This window comes from Artemia sp. Qi Xiang Cuo, chromosome 13, assembly GCF_049724085.1.
Source record: "Artemia sp. Qi Xiang Cuo chromosome 13, ASM4972408v1, whole genome shotgun sequence".
NCBI classification, from domain to species: Eukaryota; Metazoa; Arthropoda; class Branchiopoda; order Anostraca; family Artemiidae; genus Artemia; species Artemia sp. Qi Xiang Cuo.
This window is the reverse complement of record NC_142806.1, coordinates 47,052,879-47,065,142: the sequence shown is the minus strand read 5'-3', so window position 1 is coordinate 47,065,142 and position 12,264 is coordinate 47,052,879. Positions and strand designations below refer to the sequence as shown.

Here is a 12,264-nt window from a genome sequence, read left to right as displayed (position 1 = left end):
ACATACTACTGTTATTTACCTCGTTTGTGATGGAATAATTTGTAAGTTGACTTCTTGAATCATTTTCATAAATTGAAAAAAAATCTCTAATTAGTATTAACACTTCCCTTGCCTTTTCTTTTAAAATCAAATTTTCTGCAAAATCTGCTTGTGATGGGGGATATGTCGCGACGCTATCCGTTCGAACATATTTATCCATGCTGCATTCAGTGGTTTGGCATGATACATATATTGGGCATTCGGGACGAACTTCAAGAACGTGGCACTGGGGTGCAGCAAGTAAAATTGATGGACCAACTGAACTAGCCTCCTGGGACTTGTTTGATTTTTATGTTGAAACAGAAAGCTGGCTGTGTGGAGAGTCAGGATAAGGAGTAGGACTGCTTAGGGCACTTAGGAAGCTCAGAATTCTTTTTCTTTCAACTGGGGTACGAGGCATTCAAGGGAAGCCAGAACGGGGTACAGAAAAACCCGGAGAAGGAGTAAGGTTTACCTTGGATTTAGTGGAGCAGTCAAGGCACATCCAGGAGTTACTCCAATTAGTAATGTCTATCCTGGCACACTTTTTGGCCCCTGCGTGGAACCAAGAGTCACAATTTGCACATTTGATTGAGTTAGAAGTAACTCGTAGTCTGCATTCTGGACAGTATTGTTTTGGTTTTGCCATTTGGACAAAGGTCACAATCACTGTAGCTTTGAACTTAGAGAGGTGTTGACAGGTTGAACTCTGACAAAGAACGTGCACAGCAAGTATGTTCTGTGGGTTATTCAAGGCTGCTGGCCGCAACTGTTTCAGTGAGAAATGTCCAAATAATCGTCCAGCCAAAATTCAGCTTAATGCTTATGTTCAAAGTGCCAACAGTCAGCCATAGTGTGAATATGAGGTACTTAACTCTAAACATTGACGGTGGGCTTGTCCAAAAGTTTTCAGTTCTTGCTGAGCTCGTGTTAAACCATGATTTGATTTGCTTACAAGAGCATCTTTTAAGTCAGTTAAGCCTTATTCTTTTGGATACCAGACATAAATTCACTTGCTATGCATTTACTGCGAAGCAAAATAGCGCTGGTGGTAGACCATCAGGCAGTCTTGTGACTTACGTGTTTCCATTTTGTGTTCGTTGCTTGCAGAATCCCGTGATTACTTGCAGAATCTTGATGTTAAGGTTGATGATATGTTTATCTATAATATTTATTTGCCGACTGATTACCATAATGACACGTCTGAGCGTCTTTTTGCTCTCGCTTCTGAAAAGTTATGTAGAAGCATTTCAACCATTATTACTAGTAATTCTGTATGCCTAATTGTTGGAGATTTCAACTGTAATCTAACTACCCCATCTGCCTGTTCTTCTTTGATTGGTGAACTATTCGATAATATAATCATTTGTATGTTGTTGATAAAGACCAAGATTTCACACACATTCATAATTTCTCGTCCGCATACAACATAGACCATGTAGTTGGTTGTCCCTCCTTAGATGTCTGTCAACCAAAGGTTCTTAGCGATTATTTAATATCTGATCACCAGCCAGTATTGTTTTCTTTCTCACCAAATAAAATTCTCAGATGCCTACTAGCCACCTAAAAACACCAAATCCAACATATATACGTAATTGGGCATTAATCAACCAGGAACTGCATTGGAATAGTGCTTCTACAATCCTTTAAAAGATTAAGGTACCGTTTGTCCTGCTAATCAAGCAATCACAGCTGCCCGCTGAGAAGAAATGCATTCTCCTTGATATTGATTGTACAGAGATATACCACACTTTACAATATGTAAAATCTTATGCTGTTCCATTGAATCGTCATCACCCAAGAACAGTTCCCAAGTGGCGTGAAAATTAAAGTCTCTCCCAATCTTGTGATTCAGCAAAGTTTTGACTACATCTATGGATTGAATCTGACCAACCACGGTCCGATCTTGTTAATTCCATCCACATCGCAACAAAGAAAAAGTTTGCCAAGGAACTTCAGAATTACCGCAAGAAAATCACAGAACAGTCAGTTCAAGAAATCAAAGATAATCCTCGTTTCCTTTGGTCGACACTCCGTCCAAGGATCCCAAAAGCCTCCCTTTCTGCTGCTGATGTTCCTCTATCTAAGTGGTATTCTTTCTGTGAGGCCAAATTCTCTCCACCAGATCCCCAACCTGAACAGAAATATGCTGAAGAGCTTGACCATTTTTTGCACCCTCTGACTTTGATTTTAAAGTATCTGTAAAGTATGTGACTGATGCTATTATGTGTCTTAAGCCAAAGCTGTCACGAGGCATAGATGGAATTGACGCTCTGCATATCAAAAATAGTGGTCCTGCGCTTTTAGAACATCTGACGCTACTGCTGCAGATGACATTTATACAAGGTTGGTTCTATCAACATTCTGCGTGAGAGATCTTCCTCCTATTCCAAGATAAGGGAAAACTTCTATTCAATGCACATCTTTCAGGCCCGTGACTGTATCAACCAGTTTATGCAAGCTTTATGAACAACTGTTGATAAAAAAGCTTGAAGAAAATTGTTACTAACCTCCACATCAATTTGGCTTTCAACATGGAATTGGATGTGCGGACGTCCTTGCAGTTGTTGCTAATGCTCTGCTTGATGCTTCTTATACAGATAGTTCAGTCGCCTTAGCGAGTCATGATATTTTCCACGCCTTTGACTCCCTGATCTGTTAAGAGAGGGCTGTTAAGAGAGGAGTAAATCTGGCTATTATCGGATCTCAGATATGTATGCTAAGCTACGAGTCTGCCTTAAAATCCCTCTTAAGCAACACAAAGTGGCAAGGCCACTGGATAAAACTGTATCAGTTATGAGAAGAGCCATGCAAGGTGCAGTTGCCTCACCTTATTATTTCAATAACTATGTCCTCAAAGATCAAGACCAGTGTGAGATGTCTTGTGTTTTTTCTGGCCTCAATATCTCCCACTTATGCTGAAGACATTTTTAACATCAGCCGAGCCTTGGACAAAATTTCTGAAACATTCCAAAAACTTCAAGCAGAATCCTTATAATCTGGTGTTAAATTTAACGCTGAAAAGTCCGACTTAATGCTTTTTAACTGGAAAGTCCCACTTCCTCATGAAACTGTACTTGGGAAATCAAAGATCTGCCCTTCAGGCCAAATCGTTTTCCTTGGTATTCCCATTAGAAACACCATTTCTCACGCTTGTCATTTCCTAACGGAAGACATCAAACGCCGCATTTCAGCTTCATATGCTTTCATAGTCTCTGATAAGCTTCTCTTCAATCGCCGTTTTCTTGCAACGCTGAACAACACAACGCTCTTGCTTTCCCCCACATCCTCTACATTGCACCTTTCTGGAAGTTTCTTACAAATGCTTATAAATTGAAAATGCGCTCCACTTTCTTCCGTTTCCAATTTTGACACGCAATTCAAAGCTCATCAACAGTCTGCACACATCAGACCTTACTATAGCCGCTGCTAAACTTATGGAGAAACACCAGGAATTTAAAACAATCGAAAACGTGCGCAATCTTATAAAAAAAAGAATTTGCATACAATTAACAAATAACAAAACTATTTACATTTGAAAAGAGTGATAACTAAATTTAAAAAAAGGGATGGGCATTTGCCCCCTATTTTGATTTGTGGGCCTTTCTTATGTTTTAAAAAGTACCTTTTTTTGGGTGATTTTAGTTAAAAACACCCTTCTTTGGTAATTTCATTAGAATAAAACAGAAAAAAGCGAAATTACCCCCTCCTAAATTTTAAAAGATAGATTTTGCCACCACCACAACATTTCCACAAGTTGGCCCCACTGATAGGGATAAAAAGAACAAAAAAGAAATTAAAAGTGAATGACTTACAGAGGACCCATTAGGGGGGGAAGGGGCAATCCCCCCTCTCCCCTAAATTTTGGTAATATTTTTTGGGGGTAAAGCATTAACAAATCTAAAATAACCTAATATGTCCCAACCACTAGTTTTTTAATCATAATTTTTGAAAAATCAAAAAAATGATTGTCTCCTTCCCCCACATTTTTCTGAGTTAGCAGCCATGAGGAACTAGCAAAGTACACTCACTGGAATGACAAAAGTGTGGCAGTTGTTGGGCGTAATTCGAGCTTCAAGGTATCAGAATTATGTTGCCAATGAAACCCTGAATTTAGGTGGAGGAACATCTATAGCTAGTAAGGATACGATCATTCTATTGCTGTATTGCTGTGTTTCGGTGAATTTTTAGAAGAGCTTGCGGCTCAAGAATCGATAAAATAGGCAGATACACATTCTCTGCTATACTAGATTGTCAGTGACTAATCCACCTAGTTGGAACCATTTTACACATTATTTGGAAGAGCATAGCTATAGAATTTATTTTATGAACAGCTTGAACAAACATGAACGAAGTAAGAATACAAAGTATCCTAAGGGATCTACACTTACGGGCGAGTGATCTCGTGACTTAGAAAAATAGGTGACGAGAAGGTTAGCTTATAAGATTTAATTTCATACAAGACAATAGATGGGAATCAGTTTTTAGGTTAGAACCGGGAATCTGGGAAAAATGGAAGTTCTCTTAGAATTTTCTTGTAGAACTTTAAGAGTTTTACTCAATTTCAGAATTCAGCTGATGCCAGGAGAAAGACGGTACCATCAATCAACAGTTCAAAAGAAGACATGCAATCCTGTATACAATGAAAATTTCGGATTTCATGTAAGTATCTTTTTAATTGCATAATAAATTGTTATTAAACACTATTATTTATGTTTTATTTTTAGAAGATCGGAAAAGAAGTCCTTGACCACCGATAATCTGTCAAGGTTCGCTGTGGCTTCAGTTTCTGTCTAGAACAAGTACATTGACTCAATTCCTTTTGAAGTTTTTCTCCTTGGGCCACCGATGGCCAAGGCCACAATAAAAACAACAGACACAGCTTGTTTAATTCCCATACGGAAGAAACGAATTTTTTTCCTTAGTCAGGAGAAAACCACGTAACGGGGCAACGATTCTTGTCATCCATCTGGGATTGACTCCTTGAGGGTTTTATTCCACCAAACGTTGGCTCCTTCGATCGGAGGTTTAGCAGACGTTTAAGGCCTCCTAATTGTTCTGGGCATTACACTAGTGATATCATGGCACTATGAAGCATGTTATAAAGAGAGGGTAATTTAAGTCGCTTTGCCTCTGAGGCTGTCACTAGAAGACCATGCTTCTCGATCCTGAACCTATTATTTTTGAAGACTACTATTTTCGATCCTAAACCAAATCTTTGCAATTTTTCCCCTTTGGGTGAAATTTTAGGCCTGTAAACTTTTCAAATCTTATAGGACAAAATATCGAGTTTAGTGTTTCGGATCTGACAACCGATTGATACATAATCGTTTTATCTTTACCTCAGCCCCAACGTAGAAAAGGAAGTAACTATTTCAGCTGAAATCACAAACCGAAATGACTTGTGAAAGTACTTTTAGACTAATGGGAAAATGCTCCTTCCTATGTCTTTTAATTTTATATTTATTATTATGAGAATAAATTTTGGCGGTAATGTAACGGAGTCGCTAGGACTTTGACATTTCAGTCTAACTCAGTTTAAAACTGGTGTCTGCTTGCTTGCCAGCTTGGGTGAAGCTACTCGAAAGGAAAATCTCGGCTCGAAGAAGCGAAAACTTGGCCAAATTACTTCAAGTTGTCCTTTTGACATACACTGTAAGACTCCGCTTCAGATCCCGGATTGTAGACTTTGGCGCAGGGACAAGTGAAAACACTCTTTAACCCCAGACAATAAAGAATTACATTTCCAGAATGTAATTTCATACTCATCAATCTGGCCAGAGTTCTACACTCCCTGGAAGAACAGCAGAGCTTACATCCTAAGCCCTTTCTTGAATTAAATCGATATCAGTGACATAGGTAAAAAAAAATCACTAAAAACAGACCTTTGGTCCTCAAGCTTGTGCTCCCTTGGGTCTTAATTTGGGGTAGAAGCCTGCTAGTTTCGGGAATAAAAGGTATGTAAAGTCGAAATCGAAGCTTGCTAATTCCAGTACTCTTTGAAACAAATGAAAATAAAAATGTACTTGCCTGTGCTTATAGCAAGACCCGGCGTTTTTCTCCTCGCCTTCAATATGAAATTCAGTTTTTTTGCGGGGATTCCTTTAACCGTAAGCCCCCCAGACTCACAGCTGAAATTATGTCCCTGTGTGTACGGGAGATACATTCAAATAAATGTAACTGTTTAATTCTCATGACTTTACACTTTCGGTTCTTAGGGGCTCGAGGGGGGGGGGGTTGGAGGCAATATATTTTCAGAGACTTTTCCCCTGTTTTCTCAATCTACTCTATTGACTTCTATTTTCCTAGCGTAATGGTTCGAGTAAGTAATGATCTCGCTGGTACCCTACACAAATAGAGGCATGATTCTGTCATCAACTGTGCTTTACTGAACTTTATGTGTATTAAAATTCACTATCGGCATTCCCAATAGTAGACACCTATAAGGGATCAAGAAAATGAAAATAAAAATGTATTTTATAAAGAAAGAAAACAATCAAAAATGGGGTTTTTTAAGGCCAAACGGACTACTGAAAAAACACACAAAGCAAATATTTCGAGAGGACTATCGCCTCTCATCTTCAGCATGAACAAAATAGTATATTCAATGAAAATGCCGAAGAAAAAAAAAACAAAACAAACGCGGAAAGTCAATGGGAAAAAAAACCAATGAAAAAAACAAAAAATTTAAATATAAATAAAATTCAATAAAAGCCAAAAATTAAAATAATTAAAACCAAATACCTAATAACCATAAAGCGAGTCATTCGCCAATATCCGCGATTTGCACCAAAATTCCCCAAAAAATAGAACTACCCTCAACGGTTACTAGCGAACAATCCATTTTTGATCGTTTTCATTCTTTATATTATGGCAGGCCAATGTGGTTTAAGAAATTACAATATATTTCGTTCGCTGGACCCACATTTTAATCCGTGATGCCGTGCTAATCCACGAAATTAAATAAGCAAAGCTAATTTGTCAAATTTGACACCAATTTTCGTCCGTTTAAGTTTAAAAAATTACAATTCATCTATTCGCAATAACTACACTTTTAAAAGAAAGCTAGACCTTCTTAAACTGCTTAGTACCGCATGATTTTAGCTTGTTTTTTTGTTTTTGCTGATTTGAATCCATGTTTCTATTTTTCAAAGTTGATGGCCACTGCTACCAACAACTGCATAGCCTGCCTATGGAGGTCTTTTTCATCATACGTTAAATTGCCAATTTTCCATAATTTTTATATATACTCGGTTATGTAAGTTTGAACTTAATCAGTTCAATTAATGAGCTTTCATTTTCGTTTTCCTTGTTACTTTAAGCTTCTTTGGTGCCAAAACTAGCCTGCACAGACTTAAGGCCTCAAAAGACCACCACTGGTAGCAAAGAACCAACTTTGGTCCTACAATTTTGGGAAAACTAAAACGAACAAAGGGAAAACAAAGGACAAAATTATGATGTTGCTCCCGCAAGACGACTTCATAAAAAGTCAAATTTGCTGTCGATGGTAATAGTTTGAGAATGGAAGTGGTCATTTAGTTGAATTTGCTTTAACCAACCAGTTCAAACACTGCAAAAGCCAATAATTGGTTAATAAGACACCGACAAGGACCAATCGGCTCGGCTATATTTCCTGCATTCTAAAATGCTTTCAGGAAAGCGCAAATCAAACTTTAGCGTAAAGACGCTACTTTCTCTTTGATAAAAGTTATAGTGTCACTCTGCTGTCATTTGAAAACACAGGATAGAAAACAAAATTAATGCAAAATAATTAACAAAATATGCATTATTTCAGGTTCACCATTCTGAACTGGCTGAACAGAGTCTAAAAGTTGTAGTTTTGGACAATTCCAGAAGTCGAGGGCGTAAAATAATAGGCCAACTGATTTATCCTTTGAAAAATTCACGACTAGAATCTGGAAGGCAGGTAACTAGAATTCTTTATTTGTTAAACACACACACACACACATATATATATATATATATATATATATATATATATATATATATATATATATATATATATATATATATATATATATATATATATATATATATATATATATATATATATATATATATATATATATATATTATGTGCATATTCCTCATTATGCGACAGTAGAGCACCTGTTAGGATTGAAATGCTTTGACAACACTATTGAATATTGTTGTCACGGAGTCTCAATGGTTGCCGTGGTGTTAAAGTGGGATTCTCTTATCAAATTATCCTTCCTTATTGAACTATAAACAAGGCAACCAGGGGGTGCTTTAAAATTAATTGATTCGTGTAATACACATGATGAGAAAGAAGATGTCTTTGCAAAAAAAGCAACGCACCTATTAGCTGGATGTATGAGTTTTGTATTATAGTTTTTTTGCAGGCACTTTCTCAAACGATAGAAAAAAGTAGGCCTATGCCCAACTAGAAGAAGCACGTTCTTAACACTTCTAAGCAATAGAAAAAGAATGTTTAAAAATAAGAATGATATAAGAACGTTAATGCCACCAGCAACAAGTTATATAGTTAAATAGTTAGTTTGCAGTTGGATAAGAAGCTTTATTCCAACTAAAATTTTCAGTAGGGTATTGATTAAGAAAAAAAAAAAACAGAGAATGATGAGTTTAATAGTTTTGATTAAGAAGAAAAAAAACAGAGAATGCTGAGTTTAATAGTTTTTTTTGTAGTTTTAACAAATCCAAAGTAATATTAGAATCAAGGATCACGACGAAAAATAACAAAGAAAAATGGGAAACAGCACCAGATATTTCAACTTTACTTAGAAAGGCATTCCTCCCTTGCAAAACAGTAAAATGAGAAGAAAATTGAGACTCATTAAAGCCAATAGGAAACCATATAAAAAACCAATATGAATAGAAAAATAAACCAAAATTTAACCAAAATTTCATTATTCTCGTTACTATAACCCGTTTCAGGTATGACCGAACCATTAGGGCCGGAAAAGATAACCTTAATAATTTAGAATTCTGGCTCCTCGGGGAGGGTTTTGGCACCTTAATACGGTAGCCCTCGGTAGGCTCCCACATCCATTCCTTGTTAAACCGTAATTTGATTTTAACACGTATGCTTCATGGGATAACAGGAGACCAGGAGGGAAGGTCAGTAGTCGTGTATGTTCCGCAAACTGTTGTGATATATTTAAAATAAAACATAGCACACTACAGCATCAAGAACACTTCATTTAACAAGAAATCTACCTAAAATTCACACATTTTTCATTGGCCGCAAATATACTTAAATCATGCAACATTACAAAAAGCAGAATATTTTTTAAACCTTAACTCTCGTTCCTGAAGAGCCTTCATGTTGATACAACGGAAAGGAGAGGAGCTGGAATTGTAAAACAAAGAAAAAAAAAGCCCTCGCCGACATTAAAGCATCACATATTCATAACAGGAAGACGGGATTCTCAGAGGGCAGTAGTATCCCATCACGACTTTTAAAGGCATCCATAGGCGCTACTCCTTTCTTCCAATTATTTAACGGCGCAAGAAACAGGTTTAATGGCGCATCCCTCTTTTGGCAACCAGATGCCTCAATTTTGTTTCTAGGCAAGAGTCCTGGATTTTTCAGTGTGATTAATTGGAATGTGGTCAGGATAATAGAAAAGTACTAATAATAAGGTCATTCTAAATGGAGCTCCTAGTCCCTCGCACCTTTACAATGCGGTCAGCTGGAAAGATTATCATGAGAGCCCTGGCAATATTTCTACGACAGCTCCCTGACGTCACGGCAGCCATAGGGAAATTAACATTGGATGTTATTGTTGGTTGTTGCTAATGATTGCTGGTTATGATTGTTGGTTGCATTATTTGGTTATAATTGTTGGTTGTTGGTTATGATTGTTGGTTATGTTTGTTGGTTATCATTAATGGTTGTTGGTTATGATTGTTGGTTATGTTTGTTCGTTACGATTAATGGTTGTTGGTTATGTTTGTTGTTTGCTTGTTCTTGGTTGTGATTAATGTTCGTTCGCTATGGTTTTGGATATGATTAATGGTTGTTGGTTATGATTTTTGGTTATGTTTGTTGGTTGTTGGTTATTACTGTTGGTTGTTGGTTAGGTTTGCTGGTTTTTGTTGCTGGTTATGTGGTTTGTTGGTTGTTTGCTGGTTGTTGGTTATGTTTGTTGATTATTACTGTTGGTTTTTGGTTATGATTGTTGGTTATGTTTGTTGATTATGATTGCTGGTTATGATTGTTGGTTATGATTGTTGTTTGATGGTTATGGTTGTTGGTTATGATTGTTGGTTATGTTTGTTGGTTATGCTTCTTGGTTATGTTTGTTGGCTGTTGGTTATGATTGCCGGTTATGCTTGTTGGTTATGATTGTTGGTTGTTGGTTATAATTGTTGGCTATGTTTGTTGGTTATGATTGATGGTTGTGATTGTTGGTTATGGGGTTTGTTGGTTATGTTTAATGTTTGCTGGTTGTTGGTTATGGTCGTTAGTTATGATTGTTGGTTATGATTGTTGGTTATGTTTGTTGGTTATGATTGTTGGTTATGACTGTTGGCTGATGCTTATGGTTTTTGGTAACGATTGTTGGTTTTGTTTGTTGGTTATTGGTTATGATTACTGGTTATGTGGTTTGTTGGTTATATTTGCTGGTTGTTGGTTATATTTATTGGTTATGTTTGTTGGTTGCTGGTTATGATTGTTCGTTTTTGGTTGATGGTTATGTTTCTTGGTTATGGTTGTTGGTTATGATTATTGGTTGTTGGTTTGGATATGTTTGATACTAGATAGAATTACTAGCTAATGCCACCCCTGTTACTATATCCCCACGATGTTTTTCTATTAAAAACCTCAGAGGGCCATTATGAAACAAATCTAATATTTACCCTTAGCAACCACCATTTTTTAGCACATTAGATAAGTGGAGCTACCAGCCCCTAAAGCCGTCACACCTGTGCAACGCCGTCACCAGTTCTATTAAAGGGAACACAGTTGGCAAGAATACTATGACACGCCCCTCTGGACTCTAATGACGTCACAACATACTCCGTTTCAAACGGTCAGGTCTAATATGCTTGACGCAGTTTTCTGTAACTTTGTGACAGGAATCCATGGGGGAATCCCCGCTTGTAACGTAACGACAGCTCACACCTTATGTAATGGTGGCATACACTTTATGATGTAAAAACTGTTTTCCTAATTTAGTAACTGAGATAAATGAGCACTTGAACAAGGTCTAGACCTTACTCTTCCATCCAATCACCTAGGAAAAAACAGTATATCCAACCCGATAATCCCAAATTATGTAAGGCCAGCGCATCTTACGCAATACCGGCGTACCTCGATGTTTGACAATATCGTGTTTTGCATATTATTTTTCGCTTAAAACATTCAACGCTTTTTTTTCTTTCTTTAGTTGCTTCTTTTTTTTCTTTAGTTCTTGACCCCGCCAGGACTCGAAATGTCAATTTTCTTCCAAAGGATTTGTGCACTAACGGAGAGGACTAACAAGCCATTTCTAATATTTTGTCCTACTTATTATATTCTAAAATTAACCTATTGCGCGACACCTGAAATTCCCCATTTTTGGCATTTTCAAAGTATTTTCAATTGTATTTTCAAACCCTCCATTCATGGAGGTCCCAGAGACTTCTTGCTGTCCGGTTCCAAGCCGGCTTACGCAAATTGGTGTAGACTTGAGAAGATATGTGATCCCCGTCCTGCATTGGTATCCGGGATCATCGCTTTTCCTGCTCAGTGTATGTATAGCGATACAGACTAAAGGGTGCTTAAATTGTGTAAACTCTTTACTCATCCTAAACAATGCATTTGAAAACATAGAGTTTGTAAATATAAGTTTAATTAATAAAAACCAACTTACATCAATATTAAAAACATAGAAAAAAGAAGTTAAAAAACAAGACAAAAGAAATAAAACGTGAAAAGAGGCATATTGTAATATATGCAAAGAATCATCTATTATAGAGAAACGCGTCCTAGCATGCAATACCAGGGAGATATCGCTGATATTAGATGCAAATTTATGCTCTATTAAGAACTTCTAAGGAAAATACCCCGTTTTCTTTGAGTTAAATTTATGAATATTTCACAATATCCTAACAATATACGCCTACCTCGCCCCTAAGAATCATTTTGAGAGGGCGAGCTTATATTTGTGGTACATTTAAACAATATTAAGAGGTATTTTTCAAGGACTTTTAACGAAACGCATCGTTTCTTAGACAGGAATATTATATGTCAGTCCC

The 12,264-nt window shown here is 36.9% G+C and overlaps 1 protein-coding gene across 2 annotated transcripts in view; it reads left to right on the top strand.

Moving 5' to 3' along the window:
* The window catches only part of LOC148945342 (synaptotagmin-15-like), a 245,133-nt gene that overhangs the window by 55,872 nt on the left and 176,997 nt on the right, over positions 1-12,264 (top strand). For both annotated transcript variants that reach the window (XM_089099169.1, XM_089099170.1), the window contains exons 4-5: positions 4,587-4,680; positions 7,814-7,945. In XM_089099169.1, the coding sequence (XP_088955295.1) occupies positions 4,587-4,680; positions 7,814-7,945 (226 nt within the window). The remainder of the gene's footprint in view (positions 1-4,586; positions 4,681-7,813; positions 7,946-12,264) is intronic.